The sequence below is a fragment of the Leuciscus leuciscus genome (assembly GCF_965113295.1).
Source record: "Leuciscus leuciscus genome assembly, chromosome: 2".
Taxonomy (NCBI): domain Eukaryota; kingdom Metazoa; phylum Chordata; class Actinopteri; order Cypriniformes; family Leuciscidae; genus Leuciscus; species Leuciscus leuciscus.
In genome coordinates, this window is record NC_138726.1 from 53,024,423 (window position 1) to 53,052,314 (window position 27,892).

General features: G+C 39.9%; 2 protein-coding genes and 1 long non-coding RNA gene across 7 annotated transcripts in view; 2 read left to right on the plus strand and 1 right to left on the minus strand.

The window, feature by feature from the left end:
- Window positions 1-4,017, plus strand: part of efnb3b (ephrin-B3b) — a 183,761-nt gene extending 179,744 nt beyond the window's left edge. Inside the window, exon 6 of the mRNA XM_082147937.1 lies at window positions 3,710-4,017. The gene's annotated coding sequence lies outside the window, so the exon portion shown is untranslated. The remainder of the gene's footprint in view (window positions 1-3,709) is intronic.
- The window catches only part of LOC309482674, a 460,652-nt gene that overhangs the window by 78,969 nt on the left and 353,791 nt on the right, over window positions 1-27,892 (minus strand). The window lies entirely within an intron of this gene.
- serpinh2 (serine (or cysteine) peptidase inhibitor, clade H, member 2) overlaps window positions 272-27,892 on the plus strand; it is a 35,513-nt gene continuing 7,892 nt past the window's right edge. Inside the window, exons 1-5 of one of the 5 annotated variants that reach the window (XM_082147898.1) lie at window positions 272-416; window positions 1,810-2,435; window positions 11,270-11,359; window positions 11,434-11,666; window positions 12,182-12,449. In XM_082147898.1, coding sequence (XP_082004024.1) covers window positions 1,817-2,435; window positions 11,270-11,359; window positions 11,434-11,666; window positions 12,182-12,256 — 1,017 coding nt within the window. In that variant the 5' untranslated portion in view covers window positions 272-416; window positions 1,810-1,816 and the 3' untranslated portion in view covers window positions 12,257-12,449. The other 4 variants (XR_014200288.1, XM_082147895.1, XM_082147896.1 and 1 more) reach the window with 4 other exon arrangements.

The window sequence follows — 27,892 nt, forward strand, 5'->3', positions numbered from 1 at the left end:
GCGCGCGCCTCCCTTCGGTCACTTTTGTAACTGCGTGCTTTCCTCGAGGTACAGCTGAGGGAACCAACCAGTTGCGTAAAAAAACTGCTTTTTTTGTCAATTTTGAAGGTCAAAACACACACAAAAATAATGCGCTCTGACTCTTTGTATGGTGTGTAACACTGATAGACAAAAATGTCTCGGTAAACAAGAATTCCTTATTCAGGTATAGATCTGCTAGAAAAGGAGGCTTATGGAATGCACGATTTCTGGAAAGCTGAAAAATACCCGGATTGAGTCGAGAGAGCATAGTAGAAAAGTGAGCAAACTGTGAAAAGACCCTCCTCTGTCACGTCTGAACCTGCCCTGTCAGTTCCTCTCAGCTCAAAACCCGCAGAAGAAGCCGGAGGAAAGAAGGAAGCTTTAATTAATTAACGGTACAAGCAAACAAGGAACTTTTTCACTTTGTGTTTTTGCCCCTCAGTTCTCCGAGCAGACGGAACAGCTGCTCTCACACAGCAAGCGCAAAAACCAACATCTACTGTTCCGCCTGTATAATATCCTCCGACGTCTGCTGTTATTTAACTGGTTTGTTTACTCGGTCTTTTCTGTGATCTCTCGGATATAAAGCGAAATTTCCGGAGGACTCTGTTCGGTTCATGGTTTTAAGAGGATTTTAACGTTGATTTTAGAGATGTATGGGGTCGTGAGGATGCCTGGTTACTATTTAATGCCCTTTCAGCTATGCAACTGTCTGGAAAACGAATTGGACGTCGGGATTAGAAGGACAGTCGTTTAAAATCACCACAGAAACCACGTTTAGCAGTTGCTACTACTGCAAAACTATAATACATTTAAACGGAATCTCATTCAGAAGGTTTCAGAACGTATATGTCATATTAATTTATTTTTTATTGTACTGTGGTCACTATGGTATTTTGGAGTAAACTCTGTTAACCACATAATTTTTTAAGGCAACTGAGAATTATTTTATTTTTCCTTTAGAATATTGTTGTTTTATGGGGCGGATTATGGCCTGGGCCCCGGGCCCTTGAGCTGAGGTTTCTGAATCATCCAGAAGCAAGGCACTGCAAATGTAAATTGATATAGATAGTCGAACACTGTTTGAATGTATGCCAATAATATAATTAAAATCAATGAATTTTGGGGGGTCTCCAAAAAACTGGTGCCGTGGAGCCTCACAGGACCATAATCCATCCTTGGGATTCAGGACTTTAATATAATCTTGCATTTGTGAAATGAGAGAGAGAGAGAGAGAGAGAGAGAATTTTTTTTTTTGGACGGGGCTTGATATTGTCCATAGAAAATTGATTAGACTGAAAAGTGGGCGTCATACCAGAAAAAGGGTGAAGTGTTTTTAACAAAATCATTATAATCAAAAGAAATCTCAGAGGCAAAGCAAGGAGACAGACACTTTTATTCTTTTGAAATATGCACCAATGAATTATGCACAATACAACATGTTTTAATGAAGTAAATGAGATCAGTTTGAATTTCATGTTGAACCTAAGAGGCCATTCACACAGCATGCGTTTTTGTTTTCGCAGAACTTGGGCGTTGGATAGGGGGGAAAAACGCAGGTTTTTAAAAGTTGACTTTCTTATAACTTGAGCGCAGTGTTATGCACGAGATGCTGCAAAAGATGCGAGCGTAACGGTCAAATACGTCTGTTTAGCATATTTACATTGAAAAACAATGGAAAAGTAGCGCCGTGGAATGGAAAATGCAATCTGTGTGAATGGCCCTTAAGATACTTAACATTTGTAGAATAATAATTTTATATTTTCTTCTCTTTCGCTTTCTCTCCAGACCTGCAATGCTGCCCATGTCTCCTGTTCCTCTCCTGTCTCTACTACTGTTGGCTCTACAGAGCGTCTGGTCATCTACTCCACAGGAACCCAAAGTTCAAGGTTCGCCTCAGCCAGAAATCTCCAGCTTACATCACCCCACCTGGAGCCTGGGACTGCAGCTGTACAGGTCGATCCGCATCGGCGCTTCCAAGACCAACACCATCATCTCCCCGCTTCTGTTGGCCAACTCTCTGCTGGCTCTAGGAGGTGGAGCTAATGGATCCACAGTAGCCCAGTTTCATGATCTCCTGAGGATCACCAAAAATGAGAAAGCGGTTGGAGAAGCTTTGACCAGGGCGCTGAAATCTGTCCGTGAAGCTAATGGAACCAGCTACACATTGCACAGTTCCTCCGCACTGTTTTCCAAACATGCCCCTGAACTGGAGAAGAGCTTTCTGGAGAAGCTCCAGACCCACTTTGGGTTGCAACATGTGGCCCTGGAGGACGCACAGAAAGAGACTGACATGGAGATGCTCCAGTCCTGGGCTAAAAGTGGGATGGATGGGGAAGAGACAGCAGCTTTGGAACAAGCGCTCGAGACCAAACCTGGAGCCGTGATCCTAGCCAATGCACTGCGCTTTAAAGGTGAGAAGAAACAATAAGTTGCAAATAGTTTAGCTGGGTTAATATAATGGTAGAGCACAATTCTATTCTAATATAACATTGAGTCAAAGAGGTTAAGGAAAGTTATTTTCATCACTGAATGCAAATGACATATCACAGGACATGGCATATGATGAAGAAGGACTAAAGCTTCTGTGAATAGCATGCTTTAGGAACAGGCATTACACAGAGTTTTACTGAAGGTGCGGCTTGTCTACTGTACTTAGAGGATCAGGATAGTTGTGTCTAATCTTGAAGCTTTATGGTCCATTATGTGTTTGGACAGTGGCCAGACTGCATTGCAAAATTCATGGCCTCGTCTTGCCTGATGCACTGGAAAACCTGGCTCTACTTAAATGGCCTGTGGGAATTGAATACTATTATTTTTTATCATTTGAGTTCTTAGCGATGCTTTGTTTCTGAACTAATCAGTGTTTTTGAATTAATTGTAGACATGAATTTTTTTATTTATGCATATTTTAAATATAAATGAATAATAGTTTGTTAATAGTACGGCTCTGTGATCTGATTGGCAGAGCGGCTTTCCAGGAGTGCTGATGTACATTCTAACATTACTGGGACTTGAACCATTAATTCATGTGGGATTTAAATCATTGATTAAACCAATTTGTTCAAAAACACTGATTCATTCAGCAAAAAAACAAACAAACCAAAAAAAATGGCCGGCTGCATCCGAAATCACATACTTCCCTACTATATAGTAAGCAAAAAAAAAACAGTATGTGACAAAAGTAGTATGTCAGAATTCACAAAGACAAAAAGTACTAGAACGACTACTACTTCCGGTGAGATTCTGAAGTGTGCATATGATGGACGATTTCGGACGCAGCCACTGTTTTTATAAGTGATTCATTGAATCATTTAAAGGGACAGTTCACCCAAAAATTTTAATTCTGTCATTAATTACTCACCCTCATGTCATCCAAACCTGTAAGACTTTTGTTAATCTTCGGAACACAAATTGAAGATATTTTTAATGAAATCTGAGAGATTTCTGTCCCTCCATTGACAGCTACACAACTGACACTTTGACATTTCAAAAAGATCATAAAGAGATCATAAAACTAATCCATATGAATTGAGTGGTTTATTCCAAATTCTCTAAAGAGATGCGATTGCTTTATGAACAGATTGAATTTAGGCTTTTATTCGCATATAAACATTCATCAGCTCACACATCATTTGTGGTAAACGGAAGCTCAAGCATGTTCACTTGACGTGCGAGAACCAATGAGGTTCATTCTCGTGTTACGCATCACGTTTGAGCTTCAGCAAGAACCACTGAGGTTCATTCTCTCGCGTCAAGCAGGATGGAGTCAATGGAGAGTACAGAACTGGCTCAGATTTTATTAAAAAGATCTTCATTTGTGTTCCAAAGATGAATGAAAGTCTTACAGGTTTGGATGACATGAGGGTGAGTAATTAATGACAGAATTTACATTTTTGGGTGAACTATTCCTTTAACACTGATTTATTCAGGAACACCTCTGTTATGCTCTACATTTTTTCAACTGCTGTATAAAGATTACAAAGACACCCCCAATACAAACACCCCCTAAAAACAATACAAATCAGTGTACGAATCTTTTTGGTGAACTAATTCACCAACATTTTAAGAACATTTTAAGAATGTGAACGGTTAACATTTTCGTACAATTCCAGTTCTCTACCAATTCCAGGGTCAGTGTGGAGTTAAAACACTTTTACACTCGCAGATATCAATGTTTTTCTTAAAAATAAATATAAAAAAAAAGGGCAAGAACTGATATTTGAGCCAAACAGGATCAGACGGAGTAGTCGTAGCACCGCTGGGCTTCCGCTCACTTGCGTGCTGGAGAATTAGCTAGTACAGATTGTGTTGCTGCTTGATAAATGGAGTATAAGCAGTTGCACGACTGATGCTGAAGGTGAAAATTAGCTTGGAGGATAAGGAATCACACTTTAGGGGGTGTGCAAAACATACGTGTGTGTGATTATAGTGATTTATGTTGGTGTAGCAGATGCACCTGTGAGGCGCATGTGTTTACAACATATGTGTTTGTGTTTATTTGTGTACTGTATACACACCTGTTTGTGTTCACGCTGGGAAGTCTGATTCATTTTGTTGAACTTTTGTTTTACAGCGAGTTGGTTGGAATAAATGATTCATAATTTTTTTAACTATGAACTACAATCCAAACTACAATCAAACGCTTTGTGAATCGTTCTGAACAAATCGTCAAAGCATCGGTTCAAAAGAATGATTCTTTCACAAATGGGACAGCAGTTCACATGTTCAGGGTTGATGACACACCATCTCCAGTATATCAGGAAGAGCCTATTAATCTTCCCAGGAGAGGTGGTGTCATCTTAAATAATGTAGTAATGATCGTCTGCATCTTCTGCCCTCCAGTGATTGGCTATTGCCAGGGATAGTTCACCAAAAAAGTTGCTGTTAATTTAATTCACCCTTAGGCAATCCAAGATGTAGGTGACTTTTTTTTCTTCAGTAGAAGAGTAAAGATTTTTAGCTGAAACTGTGGGCCTTGGTGATTCATATAATGCAAGTCAATGGTTACCGTCACTTTGGGAGTCAAAAAAACATATACAGGCAAAACAAAACTAATACCCGTGGCTCTTGAAGATACATTAAGGTCTTATGAAGCGAAATGATTGACATGCCATTGACATGCAGTGTATGAAATACATTTTCATTTTTGGGTGAACTCCCTTTAATACAATGTTAGCCTTCTGTTAACTGCATACAGTGCAGTGTATACTGTATGACTACTGTAGAAAAATATATTTGGACCTGTATTATGCAACAATGAACAGTTGTATACTGCATTACTGTCACATGACCTGTGAATGGTATTGTCTTTGTCATATCTGAAATAAATTGGTTATTCAAATCCATGCAATTGGGAACATTTGCATATGCACAGAACATGTCTTCTGTCATTTTTGGTCCTTTTAGACAGTATTGCATCTAATATACATTATATCTTATATTCACATGCATTTAGCTGACACTTTATCCAAAGCAACTGATCAGTTCATGCATTATCCATGGGAATCGAACCCATGACCTTGGTGTTGCTAGCACCATTCTGTACCGTTTGAGCTAGGTTTAAATCCGCATGAACACTGGGGTTCAGTGTGTAAAAGCGTGCATGTTAACCACTAAGCCAAGGCTCTGATTAGAGACTAGTATCTTTAACCTTGAACCCATGTTCAGACATTTAAAACTGAATGGAAATTTTTTGGACACACTCTAGAGATGGTAGCTTTCTCGTCTTATTATTATTGAGCAGTAATAGTAGTAATATTGTATTCACACAAAAGCTGTGGAGTACATGCAGTGCCATGTTTAGTCAAATCAGAGACAGTTCAACAATACTTAAGTTTCTTGTCAGTTCCAAGAAGAGACGTTAAATATGCTTGAAGGGCTTAAAATGAGTTTTTAACATGCCGCTGTTCTACTTCACTGGAGATCTGTCTCTCTCTCTCTCTCTCTTTTTTTGTGCATTGTCTCACCCACATGCTGGAGTCTTGTTCTACTCATCGATTTCTTTGTCTGAGTAATACTGGCAGGTGCTTTGATCCTATTTTAAACACAGAGCGATGGGAACGGAGCGGTGGGAGGAGAGCTTCTCTCTACTACCAAACGCAACAGGAAATAAAGTTTGGATTGATTTTAGGTTGATAAGCAATCTAATTAATTTCTTTTGTTTTATGTTTTGACTTAATTACGTATTTTTTCCCCCCGTTCTCAAGCAAGAAGCGGGAGTCGGTGGAAGTTCATTAATTCAGCCGATGAAATATACAAATTAGATCAGACAATAGATTGGGCCCTGTGAATGAGATTATGAAAATTGAATTCATAGTTTGGATTTATAATTTAAAAGCAGTCAGTAGTCGCACCGCTTCAGGGTTCTATAGTAATTCATTTAGTCGCCTGTGCAATATTAACTTTGTCCGAAGCTTTTTCATTGCCTCTCTGATGGGGCGTTTGTGGACTTTAACTCTCGTTGTTAATCTGAGAGCAGTTTTCTCTGTTCTCCTGGACCGTTCAATCATGCATGGGCCGCTTCAAGTGGATTTGAATTAATAGTTCGCTTTTTTTAGGGAGTGAGTTACAAATGTTTTATTGGCCACATACACAATGCAGTTAAATTTTCCCCTTTTAGAGCTTATTCCCATTCCATACACACACAGTAATTTACGGGAGTGACAACCGCATTCTACAACCGAATTAACTCCCAAAAATTCTATGCTGTGTGTACGGAACTGAACAACTTGTTAATGACATTTTAATGTGCATCAGAGATGTGTCCCTCTTCTGTAAATGGTGCAAGTCTTGACTCATTTGTGTTGCCAGATCTTCCTAGAAAAAAACAGCGAACAAGCCTATTATAAAGCGAGATAAATCCAAATGCTTAATATTGAAAACAAGACCAAAAAATCATGACCCACACCTACCTACTTTATTAACTCCATAAACTATATCCCTTTATGACTCAAGCTCAAACAACAAGCCCAAAAATGCTTTTAATTAGTGACATGGCAACACTTCAAGTGTGCGCTCTGTGAAGCAGCCTTCCGGACATAAACGAAACTCTGTAGACGATGGTTATGTTAAAATTGCAGAACATAATGAGTCTTTTGTTGCTGTAAAATTAATAGTAGGGGTGTAACAATATGTCGTGTCACAATATATAGCAATACAAAAATGCAGCAATATGTATCGTGGATAGTGACAATATGTATTGTGTATAGACCTTATGCGCCAGAGAAACGAGGGCGCCGCCATCTTTAGAATATTGTCTTTAAACTTCAGTTTTTGCGGTCGCTCTGTATATTTCTATGGCATTGCTGTCCAGGAGTAATTAGCTTTAGAAGTGGATTTACTTAATGTAAAGTTAACGAAAGTTATCATGTGGACTGTAATGACTTAACAAATGTCAGTCAACCTGGAAGATTTTAAAACGAGCCGTTCATTCATAAACACGCAAAATCGCTGTGAAAATACAGACCGGAAGTCAAAAGACAACGAGCGCAGCGCTGAAAAGGGGCGGAGCTACATAAGGTCTATAGTTCACCCAAAAAAAAAAATTACTGTGTGTGAAAAAAATCTAGTTTATTGAGTTTAGATGTCAGTACTACATTAAAATACCATATATAATGTTGAATATAATGTATAATAATGCAATGAGGGAGCATTTGTGTGTCCTGAATCTGATAAAGCCAATTGTCTGATGTTACCAGTAAAACGTGCCCTATATTATTTTAAATATATCTAGTCAGTGAAAGAGTGTAAGCAAATTTGTCTAAAATAATTCTGTATTTTCAGCTTCAGAATCATGAATATTTTTATTCTGGTGTCTCCATTGTCCTGTGCATTGGGTTTCCAGCACCAAGTCCAAGTCTATTCATTTACACACACAATTTAACACCAAATTTAGCATTTTAATCAACAGTAAAAAAAATTGTTAACCTTTTACCATATGTCTTGGAGTATCGCAGTAATATCGTATCGTGAGTTCAGTATCGTGATATGTATTGAATAATCATGACATGAGGGTATCGTTACATCCCTAATTAATAGCGGATACCAAACCTGCGAGACGCCAGAACTTTGTTATGCCGTCAATCATCCCAATTTCAGGAGTGAATTGTGTTCCGTACACACGTGGAACGATAAATTAGGGGATTCACTCCTGTACAGGCTACATGCTTCTCGTGCATGTACAATTCATAATTCCAGGTACACTGAAACAAATAGCCAGACACCATGGGGAACTGGATCTGAGATCATAGCAGGGAGCAAATGGAGAGCCACAGGTGTGAAGGGAAAAGAAAGACAGGGGTGAAAGATAAGAGATTTTTGGTTTAACGAGAAAGACAGAGGGAACTTGTAGGCCCATTCGGGGTGTGTTGTGGTGGCAGACACAACACTCGCTCAGCTCATTATCTCAGTCTTTGTGCTCTGTACAGCAAACCCCAAAACAAGCACATACACTTCAGCGGAGCACCAAAGGATCTGGCGAGAGAAGATGAACGTGCTTTAAATCAGAGCGCTTTAGCTTTATTGTTTGTGGCACGGTTATTAGTGAACATGGGCATGAGAGAGGTTTCAAGATGCAAAACCACACAATAGCCGCATTGTCTTTACGCTCTGTAATTAATGAAGAAGGTATGAGCGTCCCTCTCTTGTGAATGCTCGTCGGGTCACTGTTTCTCTCTTTCAGTCACAGAATCTCCCAGGATGTTTTTCTTTCTTTTGATTGCCAGCCAAGACCGCAGTGACAAGAATCCTTGTGTGGCATTTCAGAAACTCGCATGGCAGAATTCCCCTTTTAATGCTTGCAGTTCCAAGAGCTTTGCCACCCCATAATAACTGACAGATACCATGCCATGTGTTTTGAACTTTAGACTGATCAAATTTCATCCCCCTGTATAATTATTGAAATCCAACTGCTCTGGCTCTTGGCTTGTGTTCACAAGCTCAAAGGGAACTGCTAACATACCATTGAGGCGCATGCAAAGCTTGGCACGGGGCCGACCGGAGAGGTTTGCTTTCCTTACACAGGATCAGGTGTTTCTCATAATAAATGACAGTTGAACGTCTCGTCTCGGGTTTATAAAACTAGGCACTTTTCTTTAAAGAGGAATTCTAACCAAGTTTCTGTCTCTTTGTTTTGTTTATTTTCTGATTTTGTTAATGGTATTCCTAATTATCTGTAAGGGATATGTTTTGAATTCCTCCGGTTGAGGATGTTTAATGCTGAAAGCAGTGGTTTTGGGACCGGGAGTGTTTAAAGGTGATTATGGAAATTTCATCTTGGGTGGCACATTCCTTTTTAAGGCACAACAAAACAGAGGCCTGGATAAACTGAAGCTATACATACAGGCGTGCGATCAGGTGACTTTGTCATTTGGTGCTAGTTTCAAGAAACATTTATTATTATTATCAATGTTGAAAACAGTTGTGTTGCTTAATTTTTTTTTTTAGAAACTGTGATACAATTTTTTTAACAGTTCATAAGAACAGCATTTAAAGGAAATCGAAATATTTCGTAACATTATGAATGTCACTTTTGATCTATATTATGCATTCATGCTGAATAAAAGCCTTCATTTCTTTTCCTCCCGATGTTAGAGCACTTCATCATAGATCAGAAAAGTTCTTCCGTCTATCCAAGTACATAATCTGAAAGTATCTTTAGTGTCTATGTTCAAAGTTAAAGGGGTCATGAAATGAGAAATCAAATGTCACACGGGCAAATACATTTGCATATGCCTGCCTCCAGAGCATGACATCGATGAATAGTTCTACATCGTCACACCATAGGCATTCAGTCGCTTAACGGCTGACATTTGACTACACTGGATGTGAGCGTCACGTCAAAAACATAAAACCCATTATAATCACTGATGCTGTCTACACTGATACAGTTTACAGATGTGTGTTCAGTTTCTGACACTTGAGTCTGTCGACAACAGGACTAATGAAAGAGTGAAAGAACTTTCGCTGGAGATCTGTCTCTCTCTCTTTTTTGTGCATTGTCTCACCCACATGCTGGAGTCTTGTTCTAATCAGTGCTCAGTGTAATGGAGAGTTCACAAAGAAACTCTTGTTGAAAGATTAAGCAGCGACTATATTGAATCTGACAGCAGCAGCAGCACAAACTGAAGTAAATGATTTTATAATGTTTTATCTGTAAATTATGGTTTTATATGGATAAAGTTTTCAAAACACTTACCGGTGTTTTGTAGCGAGTGGGTGTTGATACTGTTTCCTATGCAGTGACGTTAGCCAATCATAACAGTGGCCGTTTACTGACAAGCCTTAAAGGAGCCGTGCCTTAAAAACACATTGAGGTTCAGAATGTGGGTTGAAATTGATCGTTTTTCCACTTATATATTTGTTGTATTAAGATTATAAGTGAACCTCAAGGAACATATTAAAGTAATGAAATAATCAATGTCATGACCCTTTTAATGTGATCAACTGGTGGTGTTTTAAAACAATTGCAAAAATGGCACAAAAAGTAAAGTAATTTCTGGAAAAATAAGCTCTAGTATATTTTTTCTGATGACACTTTGACACTTTTATTTATCTTACTCAATGATATTTAGACATTTTAAGTGTCCAAATAGTTTCTGGGGCGACTGTAGGTCTAAATAACAAGTGTCAAGGTTCAAATTGAGTTGCAGAGGCCACTGACTGTCTTATCTTTTTGTCTTGAAGAGCAATATAGGGCTTCTGGTGCAGAGAAATACAATAACACGGCCTGGCTTAACCCCATAGTGTCTTGCAATCATCTTTAGTGTTTGATTTGACTCGATACTGCTTTTTTCTCTCTTTCTTTTTCTCTCATTCTTTATCTTTCCCTTGACTAATCCAATAAGGTGGAAATACTGTGGAAAAGAACATGTGACTGTAATACTGCTAATAGTCTCTTTATCGAATCTCATCTTTGTCAGTGAATTTAATGGGTGTAATGGGCTGTAATAATACGTCCTATGCCTCTGCCTCCCCTGCACCCCTCCTCTTGCCTTTTCTTTCTTTTATCTTTCGCTCTTTTTATGGCATGGTGTCTGTGATTGTTCTTTTGTATGATATGACGCATCAAGGTCTCAATGTATGTCAGATCCAAAGATGAGTTTGTCTGTAAGATTAGTAATGTAAGATGATGGTACTCAATGTTCTCTAATAGTTTGTGTCAGGATGTTAAAATGATTGCCTGGGTCATGACGTCCCAAGTCATGTTCATTTATTGATTCATTTATGTTGATTTTTCTGTTTGTAGGATTTTGGGATCGAGGCTTTCATGAAAGCCAAGAATTGCGCAACTTCCTGGGTTCCAAATACACTAAAGTTCCCATGATGCACAGATCAGGTAAGTCCCAACAGTCATTTATCATCGGCATACACATCTAAGACATCCAAACCACCAAATGTCTGTTTTCCCAGGCGTATACCGTCACTACGAGGATATGGAGAACATGTTACAGGTGTTGGAACTGGGCCTGTGGGAAGGGAAGGCCAGCATGGTGCTGCTTTTGCCCTTCCATGTGGAGGGTTTGGCTCGGCTGGACCGTCTGCTGACCCTGGATCAGGTGGAGAAGTGGTTGGGGAAACTAAACTCCACAAGTATGGCATTATCCCTCCCGAGAGCCAAGATGAGCAGCGCGATTAATCTACAGGTAATAGTCTAAATATTGTACGTATCACTTCCTACATGGTCGTTATGAGTGTGTGAAATGCAATTTTAAAACATTACGTTATAGATAAATATTCTTAACATACAATGTAGATAAGACTCATTTAGAAAGCTAATGGAAGATATCCAGAGATGACATTAGCATAATGAGAACCAACCATAGGTCATAGATTATTCTCATTCAGAGGGAAAGCTATTTTCCTTTTAATGGAAATCGTGTTTGCACTGAAATTGCAGTCATGGTTTGGAAGGCAGTTTTATGTGTCTTAGGACACTGAGCTATGGTTTTTATTCTTTAAAACATTCCTCAGTTGTGCATTTAAGCTCTTCCATTGCCTTCATTTTTGAACACCAGCAGGTTGAGCATGTTGCTCGGTGATCAGGGTGCAGATTACACAGGGGTTCGGGCAGTGTTCATTTTTAAAGGGTTTTTATTGTTAATAAAAAGGACAAATTTTGTCTTTTGATTAAAATATCTTTCTTACTGTTGCTTGCTAGGTGGAGGAACGTTTTCATAGTTCCTATAACTATTGGCGAAAGTACCCACTTTTTGGCGTGTTTGCACCGCAGTAACTGGGAACTATTTTTGTTATAGGAATGCAGTGTTTTCCACTGGATTTTGTGAGACTATGGTGGGTGGACCTTGGTCCATCTAGGGGGGTCAAATAAATGCTGTCTTGGTGAGCATAAGAGCCTTCTTTCAAAAACATTAAAAAAAAAATCTCACTGACCACAATCTAACTTTTGAATGGTGGTGTATATATTACAAAAAGGTCTTAAAGTCCCCCCTGTGGTGAAAATCAAGTATTTAATGTTGTTTATATGTCTATGTAGTGTTTTTAATACTCTTTAAGACAAACCATGTGCAATTTCATAAGTCAAACCCATTGCTGAGTATTTTCTCCTTAAAACTGCAGTAAAACAAAGACAGTCTCAAAAACACGGTTTGAAATCACTAGTGTTTCTGATGTCACAAACTACCTTGTGACCAATCAGGTCAACGTGCGGACGGGCTTTAGCATATCATTAACAGCGAACTAGCAGGAGAGTCTTGAGATATTTTTCTGTTGATATGAAAAATCTGTTCGATTTGTCATTAATGTTAATCAAAGAACCAAGGGAAAGGGAGAATTACTGACTGCTCTTGACTAAAGAACTTTTGTAGCTTTTAAAAGGATTAGTCTATATTTAATCTATAATTTTCGCCGTGCAGACTGTTTGATAACTTTATTCAATTTCTGTATATTGTTCTTTAAATGTTAGACAGGAAGGGCACAGGTAAATATGACATTTATTATGGGTTTATGTGATGATTTATTTGAAGTTCACTTAAATTTAATTTGAAGCCTAATAAATGTAAAAAAAAAATTATAGCTTTCAATTACACTGTAATGTTGAATGGCTATAATTAATGGTTAAAATGGGGGGGGGGGGGGGGGGTCATTTTTATTCAGACATCAATAGCTGTGTTAGTATCAGTGAGACTGACCTTCATTCATAAAAAAGATGCCATTAAACAAGTTTTTGAAATATACTGTCTTTGTTGTTTAACTGTGAATTAACTGTGAAATTATTACATTATAAAATATATAAACTAGATATAAACCTACAAAAATGTAAGTGTTTTTAATTGCAATTAATTACGATTAATCACAGAATTTTTTTTGATTCATTGAGTTAATTTTTTTAAACAATTGACAGCACAAATAGGCATTAAAAAAGGCATTAAAAAGCAATTTAAAAGATACCTGCAGAAACCCTGGATATGAAAAATCTGTTAGATTTAGCAATATAGCGTGTATGATGTATATGTATATGTGTATGAACTATATACCTTTCTCCACTGACGTTCTGAGATGTTCAAAGCGTTTGATGATTGTTTGTATAACATTAGCAACACATTATTAGCTGTTTGATAACATAGTCAAGCCAAAGGCTAATCATATTTAAATACCATTATGTGTCCGACTTTGTACTTTGTGATACCACTGTGCAGCGTTTACCTCAGTAATTTGACAGTGTGAATCTCTGAGCTGGCGTGAGTGAGTGGAGGCGGAGCTAATTAGCATATTCATGGGTACGCGTATACAAAGTTTATTTGACAGGAAAAAACTTTTAAATATTTAATTTTGGTGATCAAATATGAGTTTTAAGGGATACAATTATTAACTACAGGGTGACTTTAAACATTGTTGACGGTCATGTTGTGCAATTCAGACATCAACAGAACCCCCCCCACCAGCACCACCGAAAGTCATCCTATAATTGTGTGTCTGTGATCCCTCTAAGTGTTTTTTCATACAGACTAAAGACTCTTTTGGCATCCCAAAAATTCACGCTCCATCAAGGCCTGGGCAAAGGCATAGTGTAGCGGCCCAGAGCCCCTCAGAGAGATGGCATGCTGGGTTAGAAGCTCAGCAAGAGTCTCTCCAGCAGCTCGGCCACAGGAAGCAGCCTGGACTCAGACAGCAGAAAGTGACAGAGTTTTAGAATAGCACAGATGGTTCTGCCTGCACTGCTGAACAGATCTGGATTTGGACGACAGAGAGTGACAGTGACTGTGGCGGGCTTGTTTGGGCTGTTGAGTTCAGTAGATGAATCCGTGTCTGGTACGATTGGCTCGTGTGGTAAGCACATTGGATTCTTTGGTGTCTTGCAGTGGGTGGATATGTCAAGTACGCCTTCATAGTTCTCTTCTTGTGAATTGTGGAGGTGAAGTGTTTTGGAGCTTGATGAATGATTTTGTGACATCTGCTGGCTCTCCTCCTCTCTCCTCCCTCGCCTCTTTCCTGTCTCCCTGCCCGTTCTTCTTATTCTTTTTTTTTTTTTTTTTCAGCTACCTCTCCGTCCTCCCTCTCTCAGTGTCTGACCTCAGCACATCTATCTCTTGCACGGAGTCCACTGGTTCCTCCCACTCATCCTTCGTCTCCCTTTCTTTATTCATCACTTCATGCACCACCTCAATCTTTGTGTCTGCCCTCTCATTCTCTCTCATTTCTAGCTGGTCAGAGCCCCTGCAGCTCATCTTCTGTCTCGGCCCTTTTCTTCTCTCACACGCTTTCTTTTCTCTCTTTTTACCTCCTTCATATTCACTTGCACCTCTTTCTGCAGTCTTCATTTCTTTCACTTTTTTTTGTCCTCAAACATAAACAGAAGCTCAATCGAACATACTTGACTCAAATGTGCTGCGTAACACGAGAATGAACCTCATTGGTTCTTGATGAAGCTCAAACGTGATTCGTAACACGAGAATGAACCTCATTGGTTCTTGTTGAAGCTCAAACGTGATGTGTAACACGAGAATGGTTCTTGCTGAAGCTCATACGTGATGCGTAACACGAGAATGAACCTCATTGGTTCTTGTTGAAGCTCAAACGTGATGCGTAACACGAGAATTAACCTCATTGGTTCTTGTTGAAGCTCAAACTTGATGTGTAACACGAGAATGAACCTCATTGGTTCTTGATGAAGCTCAAACGTGATTCGTAACACGAGAATGAACCTCATTGGTTCTTGTTGAAGCTCAAATGTGATGCGTAACACGAGAATGAACCTCATTGGTTCTTGTTGAAGCTCAAACGTGATGCGTAACACGAGAATGAACCTCATTGGTTCTTGTTGAAGCTCAAACGTGATGTGTAACACGAGAATGGTTCTTGCTGAAGCTCATACGTGATGCGTAACACGAGAATGAACCTCATTGGTTCTTGTTGAAGCTCAAACGTGATGCGTAACACGAGAATTAACCTCATTGGTTCTTGTTGAAGCTCAAACTTGATGTGTAACACGAGAATGAACCTCATTGGTTCTTGATGAAGCTCAAACGTGATTCGTAACACGAGAATGAACCTCATTGGTTCTTGTTGAAGCTCAAATGTGATGCGTAACACGAGAATGAACCTCATTGGTTCTTGTTGAAGCTCAAACGTGATGCGTAACACGAGAATGAACCTCATTGGTTCTTGTTGAAGCTCAAATGTGATGCTTAACACGAGAATGAACCTCATTGGTTCTCTCACGTCAAGTGAACATGCTTGAGCTTCCGTTTTCCATGACTGATGTGTGAGTTGATGAATGTTTATATGTGAATAAAAGCCTAAATTCAATCTGTTCATCATATAAAGCCATCTAGTGTCTTCAGAAAATTTGGACTAAACCGCTCAATCCACATTGATTAGTTTTACGATCTCTTTATGAACTTTTTTAAGCTTCAAAGTGTTAGTTGTGTAGCTGTCAATGGAGGGACAGAAAGCTCTCAGATTTCATCAAAAAGATCTTCATTTGTGTTCCGAAGATGAACAAAAGTCTTTTGGAACAACACGAGGGTAATTAATGACAGAATTTTCCTTTTTGGGTGAACAATCCCTGTAAGTTAAACATATTTCATTAATATCTTAAGTGCATAAGTTAACTTTGACAGCCCGAAAATTACATTTTATAAAAAAAATTTTTTTTTAAATCTCTTTGCTAACCTCCTTGCACTTCCTTGTGGTCCTCAAAGGTCCCCAGAGTCCATTTTGAAAACCGCTGCTGCAGGGTCACTGTCCCAGGGTAATGCTGCAGGCAGATTACCTACTGTCTAAACCACAAGGTTGGCTCTATCCTCATAGTAGACAGCAGATGCCAGGACAAATGTGTCAAGAGGAGTCCAGTGGCAGAAAAGGGTAGGAATTTAGAAAAGTAGAGGTTAAAAGAGACAGAGAGAGAGTAGAAAAAAGGTACAACTAAATTAACAGTTGTTGAACTAGACAGGTCAAACGGGGCACAACTCTTCCCAGGGAGCACAGAGAAGAGAACGGTCGCTGTAGTGAGGAGCAGCGTTTTGTTAAAGTTTTGTAATGCTGGGTGAGAAATATAAGCGGCCACATGCCATGTCCGTGCACTCAGCCCTGCTCGGAAGAACACGATTTTGACATTAAAATGAGCGGTAAGGATGCCCAAGAGAGACCTAGAAGCTTGCTTTAAAAGAAACCCACCGACAGCCCAGACATGACTCCCTTTTTTTAAACTTGCTGTGTTCACATACAGTAAGTGATGCCCCAGCGTGCGGAAAGAGGCCGAAAAGTCATGACATGAATAGAGCTGTATTACTTCTCTGACAAGCTCTCCTGCAGCTCCCTCACTCTCCACATCATTCAGCTCTCTGTCTTTCTCTGCACTTTCATGCTCTTGTCTGGCTTTTTCTTTATTCTGCCACACACACACTCTCTCTCTTGTAGTATCTGAGGAAATATCACACTAGGTCAGAGACACTTGATTCCTCTACTTTTATATGGGCAGTGACAGAAGAGGCGCGCTGAGTGTTGCTTCCCTCTCCCTCTCCTATCGGGTCGAAAGTGAGCAAATACAGCCTCCATCTCGAGGCGTAAATAGCGTTTTCCACTTTTTATCTATCATCTCACCTCAGAGCCTCAGCCTCCAACATGGCCGCCAAACGCTCTGTCGCTCTGAAGTCGCTCTAGGCTTCGGCGTGGACGTCTTCGGTCTCAGGAGGAGCTGCTATTACCCTGATTTCCAATCCGTGCGCTTGCGTATGCACTAATGTAGCCGTGTTGCGTGGCTACGGGGCGCCCAGCTCGGGGCAGGATGACCCAAATTGGACTGACGTGCAGCTGGAGAGGTGAGTGGTTGTGAGGGAGGTGGAATAGGGTTGAGTGCTGGAGAGAGAAAGAGACGGGGAAAGGGCAGAGTGGATGAGCCGGATAAAAATATCCGCTCTGGTGCTGAGGCAGCGAGGCCAGAGCTCAGGAGCGGTTAGTGCCAGGCGATAGCGGCTAACAAGAGATTGAGTCTGGACTCCATAACGAGCACGAGGGGTCGAGGGGTCACCGTCTGCCTGATGCCTGGCAAACACACACAGCCAGACACACTGACCTTAAGAGTCTGACGCAGGGATACACAGAAAACACTCACACACACACACACTTACCGTGCCAAGGCCTGTGGATGCCAGTGTGGCCGTAATTGGATTGCACAGTTCTGTGTGTGTGCCAGAGAGACAGAGGGAGTCAAGCTAACATACACACACTCATTGATGAGGTCATGAAGTGGATGTGGTGTGTATGCCAGGACTTGGGAAAAGCCTGTTGTGTTTAGACAAGTGTTTTAGAGTGCAGTGTAAAATGCTAATTTATAATCTCATACAAATATTGACATATCCTTTTTATTATGTGTAAAACTCTGTAGTATATTGAGGTCGAATGGCCTTGTCGTAAAGTTCTTTTGTGACGCTTGCCAATAGCAAATGAATTTCTATCATTATTTGTCATAAATAATTCTTGGCAGCAATGAAAATGTATTCCATTAATTCCATTAATGATTATTTTAGTACTTCTTAGGAAGGGATATTTGGAAATAAAGAGACACAGTTCTTTTTATACGATCATCATGAGCCTGTTGTCAATTGATGAGATGAAAATGTATTGTTTTATTTTCAAAGACTTTGTAATGAGGCACAAAAGATAAGGCATAAATGAAGTCTAATAATTGGCCCTAACTATTGGCTTATATTAAATAAAACATTCATATTCATTCATTAATTTAATTTAATTTAATTCATTATTTTTATAAAATGATATGGCGTCATTTAATCAATCTATAATTCACCTCAAAATGAAATTGTCAATTACTCATCCTCATGTCATTCCAAACCCATTTAAGCATTTCGGGCCCTATCTTGCACCCAGCGCAATTGACTTTGTACACCGACGCATGTATCATTCCTATTTTGCACCTGACGCACAGTGGACTTTTCCCTCCACAGATGCACATCGGTAAATTATGGAATGAATTTGCACTCCCGGGGGGCGGTTCAGCAAAAAGAGGAGGCGTGTTTCAGCGCAAACATTCCCTGGTGCTATTTTGCAGTTTCAGAAAACAATTCTGCCACAGACCAGGAAAAACCTAGTCTAAAGTCAGTGGCGCATTATTCAGATGCTATTTTAAGGGGGCATGCTTGGCCATAATGTAGCGTGTGCTTCTCTACTCTACACAGATGTAGCAGTTCCCATTTTTGCAAACCATACATAATTACAAGGAAAAATATTACCACATGAGGGAAATCATTGTGGTGTCCATCAAGATGTGAAAAAATAGGCATAAATCTAGCTTACACATTTACTCAAATTATTCAGGCTAATTGACCTTTCGCCGAGCCCCGCCCCCCTTAGTTACTGTTGCTACGTCCGACAAACAAATGGTCAAACACGACCAGCGCGACAGATTGCCATGACGGAAAGAGGTATACCCGTGCGTGTTAGTGACCATTTTTGGAGCAATACCTCCGCGATATCCTCCAGATCGAGGCAAAAGGGGTTACAGAGTGCAGTGGACGGATATATTCAAAATATAAAAATACACAATGAAGGAGACACGACTACTATCTACGTCTCTATCGAGGCTAATGCTTACCGGTGTTCACACATCATTTGTGATATGACAAAGAACGAGGAATCAAGTGTTTAAAAGCATTGAAAGACACTTACTGTTGTGTTTTTGTGTGAAAGAAAAAACTCTGAAAATAAAAGTGCTGTCAGCAATAATTTCGTATATGTGTGTTTTTTCGCATAACACAATGACTGAAATTTTAAATGCTGCAAAACACATGGTTATATTCCCGATGCTGTAGTTTATTTGATCAGTCACTATATCATTAATCAAGCTTAATTTGACTTTTCAACTACAATTAGGCAGGGAGAACTGAAAGCTTTTACAATCTTTTAGCTATAACTTATCATTGACAAAAGTATGTATGTGGTGCATTTTCTTCCAAAAATTATTTTCTTTCTCAAATTCATGCTTCAAGTTGACAAAGCACAATAAACGAAATAACACAATAACTGTTTAACCAGACATAGCCTTAATTTGCATCTAAATAACTTTCCTTGATTGTCTTTCATAATGCACTTACCATAATATTTATTAGGGGGGCAACGGATCACAAAAATCGCGGTTGAGACCATAATATTTATTAGGGGGGCAACGGATCACAAAAATCGCGGTTGAGACCATAATATTTATTAGTGGGGCAACGGATCATAAAAATCGCGGTTCAGACAATATTATGTTTTTTTGAGTTACAGATAGGATAGTTTTTCAGATCAGAAAAATAATAATAATAATTAAGTAACGTTAGCCATCGATACCACAGCCAGCAGACGTATTTATGCTTCGTAATGTTAAACACATTTAACTGGGAGTGGGGCCGTCCACACTGTTTGTGTTTTCGGCTTTGGGAATGGAAATAACACAACTCCTCCAGACAATCTCTCGGGGTATCTAGTGTCCGATTTACAAACGCCATGGGCGCACGCTCATAGACAGTATATAACGCTTCACCATCTTGATAATGTTTGTCGGACCTGCTCACATAGTAACGGTTGCTATGATGTGTGATTGGACAATGGCCGTTTTGGGGGAGGGGCCGGCGAAAGGTCAATTGTAGTAATGACGGATCAAACCTGTTTGACCAATAGTGGCAAGACATTTCACCATTATAATAGCAATCGGCCATGGAACAAGTGCGCCTGCTTTTAAAGGGAATGTGAGATGATGCTCTGATTGGTTTATTGCGCGTTACGCCCAAACCACACCTATGAGTAATGTAGCTACTTCAGACCAACCACTTTTAGATTTGCATCATTTATCCCACCGGTATAATAGCAACAGCGCCCAAGATCCGCCCACAAAGTTACTTGCGTTTCGCGTTTGATACTTGTGTTTCATGTTTCAGATCAGTTCAAATATGTGAAATCTTTGAAACACAAATTTTGATATTTTTAATGAAACCTCCATTGAAAGTCCATTACACCAAAACTGGACACTTCAAAGAGTTCAAAAAGATATCCATATGAATCTAGTGGTTTACCAAGACTTCTGAAGAGACATGATCGCTTTTTCAGACGACAAACAGATTTGATTTAGGCTTTTATTCACCCATACATCAAGCACATCAAAATAAACATCTCTCAGATTTCATTTAAATATCTTAATTTGTGTTTTGAAGATGAACGCAAAGCCTTATGGGTTTGAAACGACATGAGGGTGAATACAGTAATTCAGAATTTTTATTTTTTATGGTGAACTATCCCTTCAAGTCTCTGTTTGCAGAATACCACAGAAATCAATATTTTAATCCTGCAAAATTGTGGGTTTTCTCTTATTACAGCAATTTCTGTTCGCAGGCTCACCCTGGCATTATGCCTCTTTTATCTAAAGTGGGAGGCTCCCCCTAGGGGAGGGGTTTTGCAACTGCTTTGACTGATTCATAAGTGTTTTTTGATTCACTATACAACCTGCTCATAAGAGTCATTCATTTGGAAATTGGCTTGCACCGCACTGTTGATTTTAGTTGAGGCTCAGCGGTTCCCCTGAGTAGTAGCGCAGAAAATATTGATGTATTGAGGGTTTAGTATTTTATATGGAAAATGTTTTGAAAATCAGTTTCTCCAAATTATAATTTTTTAAACCAATTTGGAACAAGAATCTGTTCTTGTTTTCCCAACCATTTGTAATTTAATATATGCATTTCATGTGTTAACACAGCTGTTTTGAACCAGCAAGTTCGATTTAATTTCTGATAAACGGCGTGACGTTCTTTGTGGCAGAATGTGATGTAAAGGATAAACAAAAAGAAGAGTATTGAGCGTGTAGGGGAAGAAAGTGAAGAGGAGAGAGATAGAGAATATAAATTAGACATAATATAGTGATAAAGAACTTTGCCACTGAATAATGCCCAAGACGTATTCTGAAACTGACTGCCTTGATGCTGCGAGGCTGAATAAAACAGTTTCTGAAGGCTCAGTGTGCCACTGGTGAAGCCATCTCCACCCCTCAAGTTCCCATACATCATCGTGTTGTATAGAAAATACAATATGGAGCCGACTCCAGGGCTGATTCTTCTTGTGCGTTATTCATAAGCTGTATGTTTTTATAGTTGTGTTTATTGATGTAGGCGCATGAATTATGCTATGGCATAATGCTGCAGTTTGCTAAAAAAAAAAAAGAAAAAAAAAAGGAGAATAAGGATGGGTTGCAACAGACAGGAAGAGAGAGTGAGAAGAGAGGAAAATAGAGACGCTCCATTTCCACCCAATGAGCAGCATTAGAGCTGAACCATGTTTACACAGCCCTCCTCCTCGCTCCATCTCTCTCTCTCTCTTTTTCCTCCATCTGCCCATCACATTTACTGCATTAGTTGGGAGTCTGTGTGCCACATTACTACATGTTATTTATTAGCCTCCTTTCATCTGTTTCCAGGGCAAAAACTACTGTACTCATCTGCAGAGCCATCACTCAATCCCACTGCCTGCTGGGCACGTCTCCTCTCCGTAAACGTGTCATTAATTCATTTGGGGGCTCAGTGCACTCAGGGAGGGTTTACCTGTTCCTCCTCCAGGGCATCCTTTCAGCTGCGTTGGATTTTGTAGGAGTGAGGCCAAGCTTCACTAGCTTCAAATGACTCAAAGCTAAGCTGTGTGTCATCTTGGAGATCTGGACTCAGTTAATATGCGAAATGAGCATTTTTTTTCGACCGCCGACCCCGGGAGGGTTTCTTGAATGAACCCTTGCACAACGACGGCCCGTGCTGAATATTTAAACGCTGATTGTTTTTAAAAATGAAGTGACCTCAGCATATCCGCACATCCCAAGAGGTGCCGCCATCCCAAGGAGAAAGAGCGAGACAAGGAAACAGACATGCTATTTATAGAGGCTGTCACAATGCAGGCTGGGAGATGCCTGCTAATGTTGCATGTGACTGTAATTGCTGGAGACAGGACTGTCGTAGTAACACGCGGTGCCATGTCACCGCAGAGGCAACAAGCTGCTTCAGGTCAAGGCTATGCGGCCCAGGAGTGGATGTGCATCTATAGTGCCGGAAAACATCAAAGTTACATCGGGAAAGCTGGGGAGATGCAAGGAAAAACCCTTTGAGCCACACAGAGAATTAATTAAAGGGAAGTAAATGTGCCCGATGCAGTGTCAGCCTGTATAGCAAGGACATACAGCCGTGAGAGAGGGCGAGAAAGCCTCAGGAGACAGAGAGGAAAGACTGTCACTCTCGGGAACATAAATACATGCTTAGATACAAGCCTGGACATTCGGATCAGAGCGGGAAAAAGACAGGGAGCGCGTGAGAGCAGGCGAGAGAGGAATTAAACAAGCGGCGGATGGTCAGATGAGGAATGAGGATGCCACAGAGGTGGCTGAGCCGTCGACAGGATCAGGCAGTGATGAAGTGATGGAGGAAAGAGGTAGGAGAAGGAGAATAATGGATGAGGACAATAGAAGTGCATTAGTGGAGGTGTGTGCCGAGACTGTTGAGAGAGAGAGAGAGAGAGAGAGAGAACTGCAGAGGGTCGAACCGTGTTAGTGAGGTGACAGCCTCCCCCTCCTCTCTCCCTCATTATCAACCTCTCCGTCCATCTTCTCTCGTTTTCCATCTCCCCTTTAACTACCTATGTGCCAGCACCAGGGCTGTGTGCCCATTCAGAGTTGAATTGAGAATACATTTTAATTGCAGAATTGGAATTGAAGTAGCGAACGGGATGCAAAGATACTTCAAAGTCCCCTTCGGAGAAAAGTCAGTTCATTCGGTGGCCATATTTGGAACGCCTCCGGGCAGCTATTTCAGGCGTGTAAAACCAACTCCTGTCTACAGTGCTTGAATGGGGAAATAGCAAAATCTCAAAAACTTGTGCCAAACTCACATTTAAATAACATGTTTCAAATAAGCAATAAAACCTTGACGCAAACTGTCCCATAAATGTAGCTTATTATGCTCAAATAGCATAAAAAGCACATATTTCAAGTTGGTCCATTGGAATAAAAAAATAAAAAAGATGGTTTCAAGACATTGTTTTTTTTTTTAATACACAAGGTGAGCACGTCTTATGCCTGCTACAGACTGCGATTTCTGCAATCCTATAAGATCATTATAGATCACACTGTACGACATGGATCTAATAAACTTGGGTACGACATGCGTGTAGACTGTACGATGATGATGATGACACCTATTGAATCTTATAATAATAATAATAATAATTCGTTACATTTATATAGCGCTTTTCTAGGTACTCAAAGCACTTTACATGGAAGGGGGGAATCTCCTCAACCACCACCAATGTGCAGGATGATGCGACGGCAGCCATATTGCGCCAGAACGCTACGTTCGCAAACAAACGCAAATACGAACGCAAATCTTAGGCTACGACGCAAGTTAGTATAGAAGAATAAAACGTCATCAGCATGAGCTAGTGGTGAACAAAAAGAGCAAGATGAATCGCACTTTGGCCAATGTGGTTTTTATGTGCGCTCAAAAAAGAGGAGGAAGCGAAAGAGGAGAATATGGACACGGCCATGTCTAGGGAAAAGAGGCTAACTTAGCATGCAAATTTTGCAAATGGAGCTTGAGGTAAATAGTTTTAGCGCATCTCGCATCGATCAATACGACATTTCATGTTGCATTTTTATTGGCTAGTCAGTAGATGTAGGTCGTAGCAGCAAACACACTGTGAGACGATCATGCTAAAGTACTGACACTGTCAGAAAATTATCGCAGGCTATCTTTGGTCACAAGACCGTAACAACGGCCGTCTTTGAACCGCTCTCGCTGTTCGACGTAGAACCACTGTTAAGGAGCCACGATTGGCCATCTTTCATTTGGGACAGCCCAAAATCGTACAATGTGTACCAGGCATAAGACATCCGTCTAGTGCATGTTTACATAGAAAAACAATGGAAAAGCGACACAGTGTAATACAAAAACGCGTTGTGTGTGAATGGCCCCTTTTCCCACCATATTGTGCGTTGCACTTTCTTCCATTCGTTGTAATATGAGTGAACCGTTTTGGTATATATACATTCTTTGATTGCAATTCGAGGTTTACTGTAAGGAAGTAAAATCTAAGAAATTAAAATTTTTAACTAAGAAAGCAAAGTTATCAAAGCCTTGTTTGAATAGTTTTATGGTTTTATAGGCCTATAAATAGATCTACTGAAGTATTTAGATTTCATCATATTTAATAAATTACCTTTTGCAGACCAGGGTAGAAGGACACTTCTTTTCCCAGAATGTACAAATGTGTTGATTTTATTAGAATTGCCATTCTGTCATTCCGATTCAAATTCCGATTCCGCTTTCTGTCAGATGGGGACCGTTAAAATACAATTACAATTGATTCATTGATTTGGAACCTTTTCTTTAATTCTGAATTTAGTGCAAACCTAACTAGCACACCAACCCAGCCATTGCCATGCATTGAGCTCACATCATTTTTGCAACAAGATAGAGTATGCATGCGCTCTGCTTTAATTACAATAGTAATTTAGGCGAGAGTGCTTAATCATTCAGTTAAAGCACTTGCCATTCGGTCTCAGCTTTCACAAACAAGTTGGGTGTCTCTCAATCTTCCCACAGCAGTTCACTTATTATCTCCTCTTCCTCATTCCACCATCTCTCTCACAGCCTCTCTCTCTCTCTCCCAATGCGGGTAACTGTCGTTTATCCAGGATCTCATCCAGGGGGAATATAAACTACCTGTCAGCGAGCATCTTTCTGCCAAATTCATATCTGAAAGGAAAACAAAAGCGGGCCGAGGTCACAGAGATCTTTTTTAAATTATTCATAAGCAGCTCTCCCTCGGCCACCATCTTCAGCTCCTGTCGCATGCTTTGTACCGCCCGCACTGCCAACAAGGGCATCTGTCATGCCTTTAAAATAAAGGGGAGGCAATGGAGAGGGGAAACAACCAGATTTTTGAAACATTATTGATTTACAGTGACACTCTTATGTTTTGCTTTCATTTGTCCTTTCTACCTGTCTGAAGAGGACCGCGGTGTTTTTTTCTTTTTATTTCCACCATTGGGAGGCATAAAGAGCCATGAATGTTTAATTTTTCAAGGTCTCTATTGGCCCATATTTGTGCTTTTATTTATAGTCTGCATAATTGATTCACATCATCTTAGTCATTTGGAGCATGGCTTTTGGGGTCTAGTGTTCACCTGCCTTCTGAATCTGATCATTTAGAATCATAGACTGTAAAAAATATGGACGTAGTGTCCGTGACCCGTAGGTTTCTAAAGAGCATTTTTGAAGCCCAAAGTGGGCGGAGCTGGCCGTCGCCATCTTGGTAGCACGTCACTTCCGGATACACGAAAATAGGCAAAGAGGCGGGATTAGCTGAGGTGACGTGACGCTAACAGACAGCAGACAAACAGCTAGTAGTGACCGCAGCGGCAATCCACCCGTCACTCAAGTGGCCACGCCCTTAATTATGCAGAACTTTAAGGCTTAATATAATTTAAATGGATGAGTTATAAAATAAAATAAATTAACAGTTGTCATGAAGGGCAAAATGAGCTATATAGACCAAAACCACTTTTTGCTCCAGGCTGTAAACATATTTTTTTCTGCTGTAAAGTTTGGCATTTTAACATGGGAGTCAATGGGATTGACTCTCTTTTGGAGCCTGTCTCTAGTGGCCAGTCGATGAATTGCAGTATAAGTCACTTCCGTGTTGGTTTCAAGAGAGAGACAGGAAGGTTGCTGCTTGTTTAGAATACAATTACATTAAATTCGCTCTGTTTCTTGCACTCTTTTTTTCCCCATACTTCTCTCTTTTTCCCTTCTTTACTCTCACTCAGAAGCAGCTGGCCACATTGGGTTTGGTAGACGCGTGCAACGAGACGTCAGCTGATTTCTCCACCGCATCAAGCATGGGACGGGGGAAGCTCCACTTGGGAGCCGTGCTGCACTGGACATCCCTTGAACTGTCCCCTGAATCTGGCAGCATCGACGGTATGCATGAGGATGAGGACGTGGAGAAGCCAAAAACCTTCTATGCGGATCATTCCTTCATTATACTAGTCAGGGACAACAGCACTGGTGCATTGCTCATGATAGGTGCTCTGGACCACACTGACAGCCCTGCAATTCACGACGAGCTGTAGAGCCAAAATACTTCACCTTCTGCCACTGACAGTCCGCTGAAGAGCCAAAATGGCTGACCTACAGGTATTGACAATAAACTGACCCACTTATCCACTGCAAATCCGCTGTCTTTCATCTTTTGTTCTTGTGTTATGTGCTGACGCGTTACATTTGACTTGTTTTACAGATATGAAAGAGCTTAGAATAGGTTGTAATTAAACTGATGTGTAGGAGAGCACAGAATCTGCGCCCACAGAATTATACCTTGGGTTTCTACAGAATTTGAAAGTCTTTTATACAAGTTCTATGCATCTCTTCAACTTGTAGTTTGGCTTATTAAATATTTGGGCTTTTTTGAGAAAGCTTTCAGCTGCCATTATGAGTCAAGTAGTCACAGATCTGTTTAAAGAGGGGCGAGAGATTTTAAAATGATAAAAATCTGGATTTTAATTGTGCATTATGGATTTCTGTATTTTTTTTTTAACCCTTGCTTTCATCTAGCATTTACTTATACTTTAATCTGTATTTAATTATTATCTGTTGATAATTAGATATGAATTATTCACTTATAATTCAAATCTGTAGATAACAAATCCATACTTTTGTATGTTTTAATTGTAAAATTTTTGCATATATTTGTTTTAATCTGAATTATCTTTAATCTGTTATCAGCTATAACATTAAAATTATTATCTTCTTATCAGTATCGGTCAAAATAACACGCATCCAGTAGTTTGCAGCTTGGTATATGAAAACAAACAATGCAACTGCACAAAATGAATGTTTGAAAAATGCATTGTTTATTATGCAGTTTTTTTTCTATATGTAGCCTAGTCAAGGAATTATTCAAGCTATCAAACAACAAGACTTGATTGTGAAACAACTAAACAAAGTATCTTCTAGCCTATTTTGTGTGTGTCCCTCAACAATGATGTTTGATTTCGGTTTTGGTCAAATTGAATGGAATTAAATTGAATTTGAAGTTGCCCCTATTATGCTATTTTAAAGTTTCCTAATGTTGTTTTGGAGTCTCCTACAACATGTTTACATGCATCAAAGGTCAAAAAACTGTTTAATTTCCTCGTAATATACATTTGCACATCACCGCATTTTCATTGATTCTCAAACGACTCGTCAGATGAATCAATCTCTCTAAATCCCGCCTTTCTGCAAGCTACTCTGCTCTGATTGGCCATACAGCTTAGTCTGTTGTGATTGGTTTACCGCATACAGCGCGTGTCAAAAAAAAAAAACGCCCATTGCCAAAACAACTTCAG